The sequence below is a fragment of the Pimephales promelas genome, chromosome 5 (assembly GCF_988280905.1).
Source record: "Pimephales promelas chromosome 5, fPimPro1.hap1.1, whole genome shotgun sequence".
Lineage (NCBI taxonomy): Eukaryota > Metazoa > Chordata > Actinopteri > Cypriniformes > Leuciscidae > Pimephales > Pimephales promelas.
In genome coordinates this window covers 4,752,965-4,767,731 of record NC_142773.1, presented here as the reverse complement: position 1 = coordinate 4,767,731, position 14,767 = coordinate 4,752,965, and the positions used below count along the sequence as shown (strand labels likewise).

Here is a 14,767-nt window from a genome sequence, read left to right as displayed (position 1 = left end):
GAACGTTAGTTTTTTTCTCTCTCCTGGACGTTAATGGGGACCAGCAACTGTTTACCACATTCAAAAAAAAAAATCTTCTTTTGTGTTTAGCACAAGAAAGAAATTAATACAGGTTTGAAACAACATTAGAGTGAGTAAATAATGACAAATTTATGTTTTTTTTTTTGTGAACTATCCCTTTAAGTACAAGCTGCAGTACTATTTACCACTGTCGCTTTTAGACCAGCACGCGACGCGTTTAATGTAGACGCATATTACACCAGATTTTCTCTCAAATGTTTGCTTTCGACATAGCCAATTCTGTTTAAGTAAACGCTGTGTGTATTTAACAGTATTAGCATAACAAGACTCGAAAGATAACTTAGTCCAGTATTCAGGCGCTGTTTGACAGGCTTCTGGTGCCTGCGAGCGGCGAGTATGCGCTCAGGAAAGCGCACGTTAGAACAACGCATCATCACGTGAATTAAATGTTTAACCGGCAAGGCTTATGCAAATAATCAACTTTGGTGAATTGCAGTGTCCCGTACCTATTCATTCACGTGTGATGTGTAGGCTACGTCGCGTGGTACAGATAGAATGCACTGTAACACGGCCGTGGCAGGCAAAGAAGACATTTCAGCCGATACGAATCTCCAAACTTCATTGAATTCAAACATATCCTTGAGATGGCCATGGGTGATCTCTGTAGGGAATCTTGGGATCATTTCTGCTGACAGCGAGAGCTGCTACTGTTTCTGCGGTCATCATCTTCCACTGAACTGACGAAATGAACTGCTATGAGCGAGCGTGCTGGCAAAGAGCGCGAGCGCGTGCGGGTTTTTTTTTTTTTTTTTTTTTTTCAAAAGAAAACCATGTTTTTCATTGGTTTGGAAAGCCAAGTGTAATAAATACTCGGAGCGGGCACGGAGAAATGTATCGGAGTAAAAAGTAAATTTTTCCTTTAATATTGTAGTGGAGTAAGAGTGAAAGTAGATGCAAAAAAAACATACCCAAGTAAAGTACAGATCCCCCAAAAAAATACTTAAGTAGAGTAACGAAGTATTTTTACTTCGTTACTTACCACCACTGGTGTGTGTGTGTGTGTGTGTGTGTGAGCACAGTGCAGTGGTTCTGCACTTGTCGGTGGTACGCTACGACTCTCTGCCTCGGTGTCTCTCATCCCTGTCTAGACCTGCTGCTAAACCTCTAGGGGTTCATTAAATTCGGACAAAGCATCCTTTTTTTTATACTGCTCGTTTTTTAAGAATTGTCAATAAAACTGATTTTTTTTTACGACAACTAATGTCTCTGACTCTTTTGGGTGATACGAACTTGTGTATGCCTTTTTGTAGGGGCTAATTTAAATTCTCTGGGTGAGATTCCCAGGGTGGCGTAGTCGGAATTTCGATGATGCAATGCTATCAATTATAATTCTTAAGGAACCCCCCTTACTGCCCTCGTGTCCCCCGCCACACTGGGCAGTACCACCGCCCCTTCATCTGGGTGTGTCCAGTTCTTTTATTTTTTTTCTGGCCACACCCCTTGCAGGTGTAGTGGTAGTTTTCTTTTGTCAGCCTCTTCCGTGGCGGTTCCCCCCTTGACACAAGCTCCTCATCCTCCTGGGCAGCTTTATTCAGCCTCCAGGCATGTTGCCTAGGCTGGGATGGAAAGGACTCTGGAGGAGCTTGCTGCAATGGAGAAGCATGCAGGTATGGAGGAGCATGCAGGTATGGAGGAGCATGCAGGTATGGAGGAGCATGCGAATATGGAGGAGCATATGGATATGGAGGAGCATACGTATATGGAGGAGCATACGGATATGGAGGAGCATACGCAAATGGAGGAGCTTGCTGCAACGAAGGAGCTTGCTGGGATGGAGGAGCTTGCAGGTATGGAGGAGCATGCAGGTATGGAGGAGCATGCGAATATGGAGGAGCATGCGCATATGGAGGAGCATATGGATATGGAGGAGCATACGGATATGGAGGAGCATACGGATATGGAGGAGCATACGCAAATGGAGGAGCTTGCTGCAACGAAGGAGCTTGCTGGGATGGAGGAGCTTGCTGGAAAGGAGGAGCTGGCCCAAATTGTGGAGGGAACTGGGGAGGTGGAGATGGCGGAGAGAACACAGGCTTACTTGCTGCTAGAGTGCGCTGGCGGGGGAAAGCTTCCCCCTCGTGGTTTTCAGGCTCCTCAAATCTCATCACTTCATGTGCATGTTGCACAGGGGCAGCTGGAAGTGAGTTCATTGCAGGGAGAGGCTCCTTGGCCAGGTGGAGCTGTTTGGGAAGTACAGTGCCTTGCAGCAGTATGTCCCTTCCTTCCTTTTATCCCTCCTTAGTAGCCTACAAGACAAACATTAATTATTTTATACATGTGTGACGGAGTAGTAAGCTATAGATTTCAGACACAAAGTTAGACTACGCCACGCCACCCATGGGAATTTCACCCCGGGAAATATAAATGATCCCTAAAAATTTAGGTCACACAGGTTCGACTCTCGTAAAAAGGTAGGCAGAAACGTGGGTATCATGAAATAAATACATTTTATTATTAGAAAATCCTATTTAAAAGAGAGCATGAAATTCACAATAACCTCAGTTGCACCAGGATGGCTTCAGATGGATAATTTTGTCATGGCTGACATGAGTGTTTAACAAAACAAAAAAACAAAGGCAACAAATGACATAACACAATGTACAAAAACTAATGACCACACAACTGAAAAAAAAACAAAACTGCAACCTTACAGGGCCGAGGTTCACCACGGCGAAGTGATCATAAAGCTAGTCAGTCAAAAGCACACTTGCACACTCACACCACCGTGCTCTCAGCTCACACAACCAAACACTTCAAAAGTGCTGCACGGCAACCGTGGAAGGAGCACCACCACCACCACAAGAGACCCTTCACCAGTGGGACCTCGGCGACTGAAAGAAAATACAAAAAAAGAAACAAATCTCAAAACAGTACAATAAATCACAATTTGATTATGGTATAATCACAAGCACAGGCAGGAATAAAGTCCTGTCAAATCAAATCCAGAACAATAAACAGTTTTTGGCACAATAAACAAAAACAAATGAACTCAATACCAATAATAAGGTAAACAAACTTGAAAGGAGCAACCGCAAAATGATATTCTCCTTACAAATTATTGAATGGCAACCCAAAAATACACTAAACACCGATGTAAAGAAACCAGACAGCGACAATCCACCAGATCAGCTGGAAAATACAGCGTTCTCGTAGTATGACGGAGGGAAGACAAACAGGACTGCGACTACAGCCGAAACGGATCACTCACGAGTGAGAGAGAGAGAATCCTGAGACAGATACACACAAAAATAATTACTAACGTGCATACATCGCTTGCTAACATTCGCAGCATATAACTATATAACTTACCGAAGAAATGGAAGTGAGCTCTAATATCCCTTCACCAGCACGGGTATACGGTATTCAGGCAATTGCCGTTCAGCGGAGATACAGCGGAGATACAGGGAATACTGCACACAACGCAAAATATCAACCCCGACCCCACAGGACTAACCAATCTGCGTTCTCAAAAAACGCCTCGCACTTACCGGAGAGATTAGCAGTCTTAGCATACACTTTAAACAAGTCAAGGGTACCAGGAGGAGAAAAGACAGGCTAGGAAGCAGCAATGAATCATTACTCCCACGCATACAGAAAAAAACGGAACTGCTACATGCTAATGGCGCATACCTGTGTCCACTGTCAACAACAGCTACGGGGAGGAGTCGGACATGACACATCCCAGGCCACAGCCAACCAGATCTTAAATAGGGGGGACTCTTTACTGATAGGTGCTCATATACGTCAATCACTACTCATTTCATTCGGTTACACATGTAAGCCTATCCTCCCTCTCTAAGGTTATTACATACTTTCTAACAAGGTTAAGGTTAACAAGGGAAAGGTTTCTTGAGGTTAAATCTTTATATACTGTCTTGACTGTATGGGAAAGGTAAATGAAATAACACACACCATGAAGAGACTGTGGTGTTGTTAACCGGCACCAGAACCAGGTTCGTCTGGTCCAGGACAACCCTGCTGTCCTCCAGCAGCTGTTTGATGTGGCTGTAGACACTGACAATGGACTGAGGGATGGGCATGGTTTTCCCCTTTGTGTCCTTTGGCCTGTTGCGTGACTGCTCAAACTCTTTGGCAAGTCTGAGGCAAACACACTCACTGACCCTGTGTACTTCGGGGTCCTGCGCTGCTTGGCCGTGAGTCATGTATAGTCTATGGGAGAGAAGGATGATATGATCTGGACTGTGAACAAGGATGTAAAGTGATGAAGAACCAAGATACAATGTCAATAGGCATTGCAATAAAATAATTTTCACTTAATAAATATGTTTCACAGTGACATGTGCTGTCTCTTAATCAATTATTTGTATTTAACCAAAATGATAGCAAATTGTGGTCAAGCACCTCTCTGCCGCCTGCTGTCCGGGAGCAGAGCCACTCGGCTTCCTGGGTGCTTTCCACGGTCCTCCTGACGCACTAGCTTTCTGGGTGTACCTAAACGGTGAAAGAGACATCCATATGCTTCATTCATTCCATGGAATGTTTAATTACTATTTTAATTACTATTTTGTACCTTGAAGGTGTCTTGTCAATGGCATGGAGAGCTGTGTACAGGTGGACTATGTCCGTCTCCTCCTTGGCTGACAAGGCGGTGATGGTACGATTCAAGCCAACTAGGTAGGCTGCAAGGGCATCAACTGCCTCCCATCCCACAACGCCCCTCGAGTCACATTGGCTGGTCTGAAAAGTGATAAGTGAAAAAAACAAACAAAAAACAACAACAACCAAATAAATGTACTCTCTTGTCTCTAAAATGTGAGTAATGCTGATTTTACATTCATTTATCTTATTAAAATGAAACCACATTTACTTCAGTGAAATATTGTGTTTTTGAGTAAGGTGTTACGGAAAGTGTTACTGACCTCCGTGATGAGGGGTCCGGGTTCAGTGTCATCCGCCACAGCACTTGGGGGATCACCAGCCCCTATCTCAGCTGACTGGCAGACAATGTCAAGCGTGCTGATGGTGTCATCTAGCTCATCCTCCTCCTCAAGCACCTGCGATGGGATTTCAGAGACCTGCGATGGAGCCAGCAGGTCACCTCTGTTGGTCTGGGCCAATAAATATTCCACTGCTATGCGCTCGCCTGTAACCAGTATAAAACACGAAGATTAAGAAAGGACATACATACACTCATACATATCCTACATGAATAGTACAATCTTCAGACCCAAGAAATGCATGTCCTCTGAGTAGGGGGGTGCCTAAGAAAAAGAGGAGGAGGGGATGTAATACTCTGGTCAACCAGTGTTGCTCTGTGATCTCTCTTACCAGTAGATTTTCCGGGTAGAGTGATCTCTGGCACCAGAGCACAACCATGGACGAGCTGGCTTAAGTTATTAAGTTGGGACATCAAGTGAACATCAAAGCTTCTAAGGTTTGAGGCCCCCTCCACATCTACTGCCTCCTTGGCCCGGCCCATGTTCCATCTTGATGCCCCCTCCAGCATATACATTTGCATGTGTACAGCATTGCACCGCCAGCCTAAGAAACAAAATACTCTGTTTTTATTTGTTCATTATTATTAACCATTATTATAAAGTGAATACATATGAATACCCGACAGTGTTAATTGTGTTATTTTGAAAAATTACAACACATAACAGAAAATAACATTTAAAAAATACATACAATACAGTATGTCTTGATGCAAATGTACCTGGAATAAAAGCACACTGATGTCGGTGAAACTCTCCAGGGAGGAGGACCCCCTACCACACCTAAGGATGTCCAGCTCTTTGCCACCCTTCTGGAGTGTCCCCACCTTTGTGTACAGTGCAACACCTGGAGGGTCTTGGAGGGACCCCAGGTGCTTCTGCTGCACTTCCCACACGTGGCGCATGTTGTCATGGCTCACTAGACGCAGTCCTGTGGTGTCTGTCAGCTTCCACACTGATTCCAGCAGCCCTGAAATCATGCTCCGTATCTCTTCCACTCCACGCGTCCTCCTCCTGCAGTTTCTCTTCAGTTCCCCTGGGCTGATGGTGGCCACGAGCTGTTCTTCAGTGGGAGCATGTCCGCTGTGGCTGCTCTTCCACTCCGCTCTCTTGGCCTCCTTCAGGCGTTGCACATCCTCCTGGTCCCATTCAAAAATGCAGGAGGAAAGCTTTGCACAAAAGGTGCCATAGAGAGGGTGGTGTTCTGTAGTGAGCCCACAGTTAAAGCGTCTCATAAAATGGAAGCTGTCTAAGCGCACTGCAGACTTCCATGGGTGAAAGAGCTTAGCCACTGAAGACACACCTGTGAAAAACAACCATAATAACATAGACCACAACACCTGTACTTACACCATAATTACGTAAACTCCCAATTCCCTGTACCACTTCTCCCACAAGTGGCATTTGTATTACATATTTATATTTAATACACATGGTTCTAACAGTGTGTGTGTGAGAGAGAGAGAGAGCGAGAGAGAAAGAGAGAGAGAGAATTCACCCACCTGACTGGCTGCAGCAATCTCGGTCGACATAGATGACCTCAGGTTCAGCTTGGCCCGCATTCTTGTACCGAGTGACGATGCCTTGGCACAACTCTTCTAACCCTGCACCTTCACCCGTCGTCAGAACACAGTTCAACACCTGGCCAAACTCATTTCCGATGTTTGACATCCATGCAGCACTGTCCCCGATCCTGCCAGCCAGCTTTTTGGTGATCTGTAAAACAAACAAAAACATTAAGAAGTAAAATAATTTCCTGTTTTGTTGTAATTATAAATATTCTATTTTATATACTTTTTTTACTGTTGAAACCCTAACCTTCTTTGTTGAATCCATTTTAAGAATTCTACCATAGGTAGAAGTGATCACTCCCTTCATCTCATCCACATGGCTGAGGATGTCGTTGGAGTGGACCGTCTCGAACCATTGAGCAAGTGGAAGGGGCCTGAAGGGTGGCGGAGGAAGATTCACAGCTGCAGAGGGGATGAAGGTAGCCATCTTCATGTGACGCTCACAGTCTGAGAGGTAGCGGATAGTCTGCCGTGCCCACTCCTCGCTGTGCGCTTCTACTATTGCAGACTGGAGGTAGGAGGAACTGTTCCCACTGGTCCTTGGCTTAAGGAAAGTCACACATTTCCTGTCCAGAGCCAGCTGTGTTGTCAGGACAGCGGGGAACAGGCTCCTGTGTGCCACATCCACCTGCGAGAGTATCTCCTGGCTCCATGGGCAGACCGGCTGAGAGCACTTGCTGCAACGTGGATAGTCACCTCCCACTAGGTAGTAGTGGCTATCTACATCAATCACCTCCCTGACCTTTCTGTAGATCCCGGAGCTGTTCATTTTACGGGAACATTGTGGGCATTTTAAAGGAATCCCCCACATCCTCATTGGTGCCCAGATGAACATTCTCTGACAGTAGTACCACCCAGGCTCAGGGGGAGATGGTTTGGGCTCCAGTGGGGGGTGAAACCAGCAGGCTTGGATTTTGGGTTTCAGCTGGCCTGTAGCCTCATATAAGCATTTTGCAATCCACACCTGATCTGCTTCCTGGACTACTCTCCGAAACTGCTCAGGAAGAAAACCTTTCCAGTTGTTTGAAGTAGGTTTTGAAGTTCGTGGAGTTGCTGTGTGGTTTGGCTTGGCTGAGCTACTTAATGGAGGGAGCAGAGATGGCGTTGTCTGTGATGATACTGGTAGCACTTTTGTGGTTGTAGTGCTTTTATAGTGCTTCGGTGGTGGCTTTTGAGGTGATGGCATTATGAATGCTGCATAGTGAACCTGTTGGATATGGTTCAAAAGACCAACAGTACCCTGCACCTGTGCCCCACAGGTGTCACACATCTCATCCGTGTGGTGGTCAGACAGGTGCTCTGAAAATTTCTCTGCCTCCACAAGCTGGTTGCACTTGTAACACTGCACTCCCTGTCCTGCTACTGATGCTCTTGTGTCTGTGTCTCCTCTACCTGCCTCCGTGTTGTCTCGAACTGCCCCTGCCTCTGTGTCTCCTCTCCTTGCCTCCGTGTTGTCACGAACTGCCCCTGCCTCTGTGTCTCCTCTCCTTGCCTCCGTGTCTCCTCTAACTGCCTCCATGTTTTCTCGGACTGCCCCTGCATCCGTGTCTCCTCTACATGTCTGCATGCCTTCTCTCCCTAACTCCGCGCTGACTCGCCTCGTTTCTGTCTCAACTCCTCCTGTCTCACTGGACCCAGCACTTGACATATCTGCTGGCTTGTGGGGGGTACAAAAATCCTACACTACTAATTTTCTCCAGAATGGTACAGATATACTTACTGTTCAATAAATAAATCCACATGCTACAGACTTAAAATAGAATAATGTTTATTCAGACATGTTAAAAGGAAACTAGAAAAAACACAAAAAAGCAAACAGGCTTTGAAAACATCAGGCATTACTTCAAAATCATTAAAGGGACTCTGTGTAGGAATTACCCCCATCTAGTGGTTAAATAGTATTTTGCATTCAAACGAATTTTGCTCTCCAGCGCCTCGCTTTTTCAAGTGCGTATTGCATCTATGGTTGCCGTTATATACCAAAAATGCTATGACAGGATGTCTTGTGGTAACACTTCATCGAGTTTTTCTCCGGGTGAACAGGTTTGTAACTTAAAAAAAAACAGCAACTTATGTGTTAACTTATGTGTACAATTTATGTGTCTAGCTGTATAAATTAATTTTAATTCTCTGTAAAATCTTATCCACATAGCAAAATCACAATTTTAGCTAATTGATCATTTATATAAAAAAAGAAAGCTATAGAAATTCTTACAGAGAGCAATATTTTCTTCAATATTTTCTTACAATCATTATCTCTATATTCTTACTGAATTTATAGGTTATAAAGAATTAACTTACAAACCTTGTTTTTAGCACCTTCCTTCACAATAGCTGCGAGTAGTCAATAGCTGCTATTCATCAAAGACCTTGTTTAACTTTTTTACCTATAAATGTTATACTGTCTATATAATAAAGTACACAACCAAGCAATGACTAAAAAATTAAGTAAGACTGTAACATTGACTAACCTATCGAGGAGAAAGCAGGCAACTTCAGCGTCTCTTCTGAAATCTTTCTGCTGCATTAGCTCTTTCCACGGTTGAAAACGCTATCCCGATATTTAAGGCCATTGCATACTGAGTACGAAATTTTCGTATGCATATTTTCGTGTACGTCAGCCTAAAAATTCGTCACGCATAGAAACCTTCCCAGACAGCAAACTGACATTGAATCAACGTGGAAACGACGTCTCTAATGACATTGAAACAACGTTGATTTTGCTCATCGAATTAACGTTGAACCAACGTCAGACGCGGCATTCTTCAAAGCTAAATGAAAATCGAAAATTGGTTTGCTTTCATAACGTTGAAACAACGCGTTGATTTCAAGTTGATTTTCCGTTAGTTTTGAAAGAATGACGCGTCTGACGTTGGTTCAACGTTAATTCGATGAGCAAAACAATGTCAGATCAACGTTGTTTCGATGTCATATTTCCACGTTGATTCAATGTCAGTTTGCTATCTGGGTTGCACACCGAGTCCGTTGTGTATTTATTAAACCTTTGCGGGAAAAAACGCAAAAATACCAAATGGATTCTAGTGATGGGAAGTCCGGTTCTTTTCCGCGAACCGGTTCTTTTGGACAGTTCATTTTAATGAACCGGTTCAAAAAAACGGTTCACCAGTTCTTTTACGTCATCACGTAATGACGTCAATTCTATCATCCCGGCGGATAAAAATACTTCAAATTAAAGGGCATTTGTAATCACAACTTCAGTTAAATAATAGTATGCATTGTCATAATCATCTTGGATAAGTTTCTTACATTTACATTTTGAAAACGAACCCTGCTGCAGCCTAGGCGATGTGCTAACGCGGATGTTTTACATGTTTTAAATATATAAAATGCATAAATGGTCTTCATCATTTTATTTGTTATTAAATAAACTTACATTTCGCCGATTCGCCCTCTCATTTAAGTCCTGGGTTCACCCGTACTACTGCGTGCTCGTATATCAGCACAGGATCAGCCGGCCGAAAGAAAGTTCTGTTCAGAGACGGTGCTATCACGCATGCGCAGTATCTCCAGCTCATCGGTTCTCCGTATCGAACGTGTCCGAAAGAAACAGTTCTTGGTTCTGTACTAGTGATTCAAGAACTGCAACAACCAGTTCTCGACTCGAGAACCATAGCATAGGCCTGTGTGTGCTGACCTGAAACCTGAATATACAGTCGACAAAACTAAATCGATGCATGTCTGTCTCCAATATAGCCTTCTGTAGCCTATACAGTGTACACTCACTGGCCACTTTATTAGGTACACCTGTCCAACTGCTTGTTAACACTTAATTTCTAAGCAGCCAATCACATGGCGGCAACTCAGTGCATTTAGGCATGTAGACATGGTCAAGACAATCTCCTGCAGTTCAAACCGAGCATCAGTATGGGGAAGAAAGGTGATTTGAGTGACTTTGAACGTGGCATGATTGTTGGTGCCAGAAGGGCTGGTCTGAGTATTTCAGAAACTGCTAATCTACTGGGATTTTCACGCACAACCATCTCTAGGGTTTACAGAGAATGGTCCGAAAAAGAAAAAACATCCAGTGAGCGGCAGTTCTGTGGGCGGAAATGCCTTGTTGATGCCAGAGGTCAGAGGAGAATGGCCAGACTGGTTCGAGCTGATAGAAGGGCAACAGTGACTCAAATAACCACCCGTTACAACCAAGGTGGGCAGAAGAGCATCTCTGAACGCACAGTACGTCGAACTTTGAGGCAGATGGGCTACAGCAGCAGAAGACCACACCGGGTGCCACTCCTTTCAGCTAAGAACAGGAAACTGAGGCTACAATTTGCACAAGCTCATCGAAATTGGACAATAGAAGATTGGAAAAACGTTGCCTGGTCTGATGAGTCTCGATTTCTGCTGCGACATTCGGATGGTAGGGTCAGAATTTGGCGTCTACAACATGAAAGCATGGATCCATCCTGCCTTGTATCAACGGTTCAGGCTGGTGGTGGTGGTGTCATGGTGTGGGGAATATTTTCTTGGCACTCTTTGGGCCCCTTGGTACCAATTGAGCATCGTTGCAACGCCACAGCCTACCTGAGTATTGTTGCTGAGGACATATACATTTAATGACATAGTTATAGAACAGTAACATAAAATAGTGAGACAAGTATCTTTTCAACTTAAAAATCTACAAAACCTACTGCAATTTAACATTCAGAATTTACCGGGAATGAAGGCACACTGGTGGCGGTGAAAACTCTCCAGTGAGGATGACCCCCTGCCACACCTAAGAATGTTTAGGACTTTGCCACCCTTCTGGAGTGTCCCCGTCTTTGTGTACAACTCCACATGTGGAGGGTCCTGGATGCACTCAAGATGTTTTTGTTGCATCTCCCACACATGAGACATACTGTCAGGGTTAACAAGGCGAAGCCCTGTAGTGTCAGTTAGCTCCCACACTGATTCCAGCAGCTCTGAAATCATGGCCTGGATCTCCTTAGCCCTGCGCGTCCGTCGCCTACAGTGCTTCGCCAGTTCACCTGGGCTAATGCTGGCCATGAGCTGTGCCTCAGTGGGAGCCTGTCCACCATGGCTGCTCTTCCACTCCCCTCTCTTGGCCACTTTAAGTTCTTTCACGTCCTCCTGATCCCACTCAAAGATACAGGAGGAAAGTTTTGAACAAAAGGTACCATAGAGAGGGTGGTGCTCTGTAGTAAGGCCACAGTTGAATCTTCTCATAAAATGGAAGATATCTAGCCTTACAATAGACTTCCATGGCCGAAAAAGATTTAGCACCGCAGGTGTACCTGTGCAGGGGAAAAAAAATCAAGAAGCATTACTTCAACATACTTTTCAGTCATTAAAATTTATTACAATTACATTGCATTGCTGGTACTAATAATACTAATTAACATTACCAATAGGGAAAGAGGATGTTTTTTACACCACTATTAAATTTTGTAAAATGTATTGTAATGCACATTCGATATAGTAGTAATTTGAAAATCTCACCTGACTGACTGCAGCAGTCCCGGTCAACATAGATGACCTCAGGCTCTGGCTCGCCAGCATTCTGGTAGCGCCGGACGACGCCCTGGCACAGCTCCTCCAGTCCTGCGCCTTCAGCTGTTGTCAGAACACTGTTGAGAACCTGGCCGAGCTCATTGCCAATGTTGGTCATCCATGCAGCCGTATCCCCAATTCCACCAGCCAGCTTTTTGGTGATCTGAAAAAACAACATAAGGAAACATTCTGAAAGGCTTACTTATACATTTTTTTCTTTTTGTTATGAAGCATTTCATTATATATGAAGAGTTCAGATGCAAAAGCCTCTAAGTGCCATTTGAAATTTTCTTCTAGAATGATAATTTTGATCAAGCTTGTATATTTAAGTTCAGTAATTTCACTTAAATGACAATTAATAGGTAATCTTCATTGCAATTAAAGTGAAATTACTGAACTTAAATATACAAGCTTGATCAAAATTATCATTGTAGAGGAAATTTTCAAATGGCACTTTGAGGCTTTTGCATCTGAACTCTTCATATATATATATATATATATATATATATATATATATGTATGTGTGTGTGTGTGTGTGTAACACAAATGCACACTTTTTAATCATTTTAAATTTATTCACCTCCAAAAAACAGAAAAAATATAAATTATTTTTATTCCACTTACTTAACATGGATGGCTAAAAATAAACCTCATGCTCAAACATTTATGTATTGTACCTTCTTTGTAGAATCCATCTTCAGGATTCGGCCATAGGTGGAAGTAATCACCCCCTTCATCTCGTCCAGATGGCTGAGGATGTCGTTGGAGTGGACAGTCTCAAACCACTGGGCGAGTGGAAGTGGCCTGAAGGGTTTAGGTGCGGGAAAGGCAGGTGCCGTAGCAGATTGGACTAGGGCAACCTTCTTCAAATAATGCTCACAGTCAGAGAGGTACTGGATGGTCCGTCGAGCCCACTCCTCACTGTGGACTTCCTCTACTGCTGACTGGAGGTAGGAAGAACTGTTGCCGCTGGTTCTTGGCCTGAGGAAGGTCACACATTTCATGTCCAGGGCAAGTTTAGTGGTCAGCACAGCTGGAAACATGGTCCTGTGTGCCACATCCAGTTGTGAAAGTATGTCCTTGCTCCATGGGCATACTGGCAACTTGCAAGCACTACAGCGTGGATAGTCCCCACCCAGCAGGTAGTAGCAGCTGTCCATGTCAATCACTTCCCTGACCTTCGGGTAGATCCCTGAATGGTGCATCTTCCGTCCACACTGTGGGCATTTAAGAGGAATGCCCCACATCCTCATAGGTGCCCACAAAAACATCCTCTGCCGGAAATACCACCCGGGTTCAGGAGGAGACGGCTTGGGCAGCATTGGCGGATAAAACCAGTTCCCTTGGATCTTCTGCCTCAGCTGCTCTGTGGGCTCATAGAGGCACTTGGCAATCCACACCCAATCTGCTGGCTGAAGGACTCTCTTGAACTGACTGGGAAGAAAGCTCTCCCAATCAGTAACAGCCTGAGGCAGAGATGGTGTGGGTTGCAGTGAGGGTGTTGGAGATGAGGATGGAGTGGGCCGCGGAGATGGAGAGCGTTGTGGTGGTGGAGTGGGCTGATGTGGTGGAGAGCGCCGTGGTGGAGAGCATCGTGGTGGTCTGGGCAGCGGACATGGAGTGGGCCGCGGAGATGGAGTGGGCCGCGGAGATGGAGTGGGCCGCGGGGATGGAGTGGGCCGCAGGGATGGAGTGGGCCGCATAGATGGAGTGGGCCGCGGAGATGGAGTGGGCCGCGGAGATGGAGTGGGCCGCGGGGATGGAGTGGGCCACAGAGATGGAGAGCGTTGTGGTGGTGGAGTGGGCTGTTGTGGTGGAGAGCGCCGTGGTGGTGGAGTGGGCAGCAGACATTGAGTGGGCTGCGGAGATGGAGTGGGCCACAGAGAAGGAGAGCGTTGAGGTGGTGGAGTGGGCTGTTGCGGTGGAGAGCGTGCTGGTGGAGAGCGCCATGGTGGTGGAGTGGGCAGCGGAGATGGAATGGGCTGCTGGGCTGGAAACACTGGTGCTGGCAGTGAAGATGGCAAGTGCTGTGGAGGTTGTGCCAGCCGTGGAGATGGTGAGGGGCACGGAGATGGAGATGGTGTGGGATTTTTTGAAGGGCTTTTTTTTTGGAGCCAATAGGGCCCCATAATGACTGGACTCAATGTGTTTGAGCAGTCCAAGTGCCCCCTTGACCCTGGCCCCACAGCTGTCACACCTCTCTTCGACGTGGTGGTCAGAGAGGTGCTCTGTGAACTTCTCTGCCTCCACAACCACACCACACGGTGAACACTTCACCCCCTGTTCTCCATGTGATGTCCCTGCCTTCTCTGAGCTGCTGCTTTCCTCTGCCATAGGCCCCGCCTCAGTCAAGGCCTTATCTGTTGACTGCGAGAAAAAGAAGATTAGGAACAAAAGAAGGTCATACTATTCATGTTAAATACTTTTGCCAATTATTCTGCAGTACTGTGCACTTAAGAATATATCAGGGTACTCTCCATAAAATAGAACAGGGACTTATCATGCCTTTGATATATTATATCATATACCTACCTTATGGAACCCACAAGTGCACACTATGTGCCTTCCAAACAGATCCACCTTATTCCCCTTTTGCAGGGGAAAGGCATCGATTCGCTCCAGGGCCTCCTTCCATTTTTTGCTTCC

General features: G+C 45.2%; 1 protein-coding gene across 1 annotated transcript; it reads right to left on the bottom strand.

Moving 5' to 3' along the window:
• Positions 1–1,427: 1,427 nt before the first annotated feature.
• LOC120469743 (uncharacterized) lies at positions 1,428–11,164 on the bottom strand. The gene is given in 10 exon segments (XM_089130731.1): positions 1,428–2,305; positions 2,308–2,327; positions 3,994–4,251; positions 4,444–4,533; positions 4,613–4,779; positions 4,962–5,185; positions 5,371–5,583; positions 5,776–6,339; positions 6,539–6,752; positions 6,855–11,164. Coding segments are annotated over 10 exon segments (4,029 nt in total). The 5' UTR covers positions 8,256–11,164.
• Between the last annotated feature and the right edge of the window lie 3,603 nt (positions 11,165–14,767).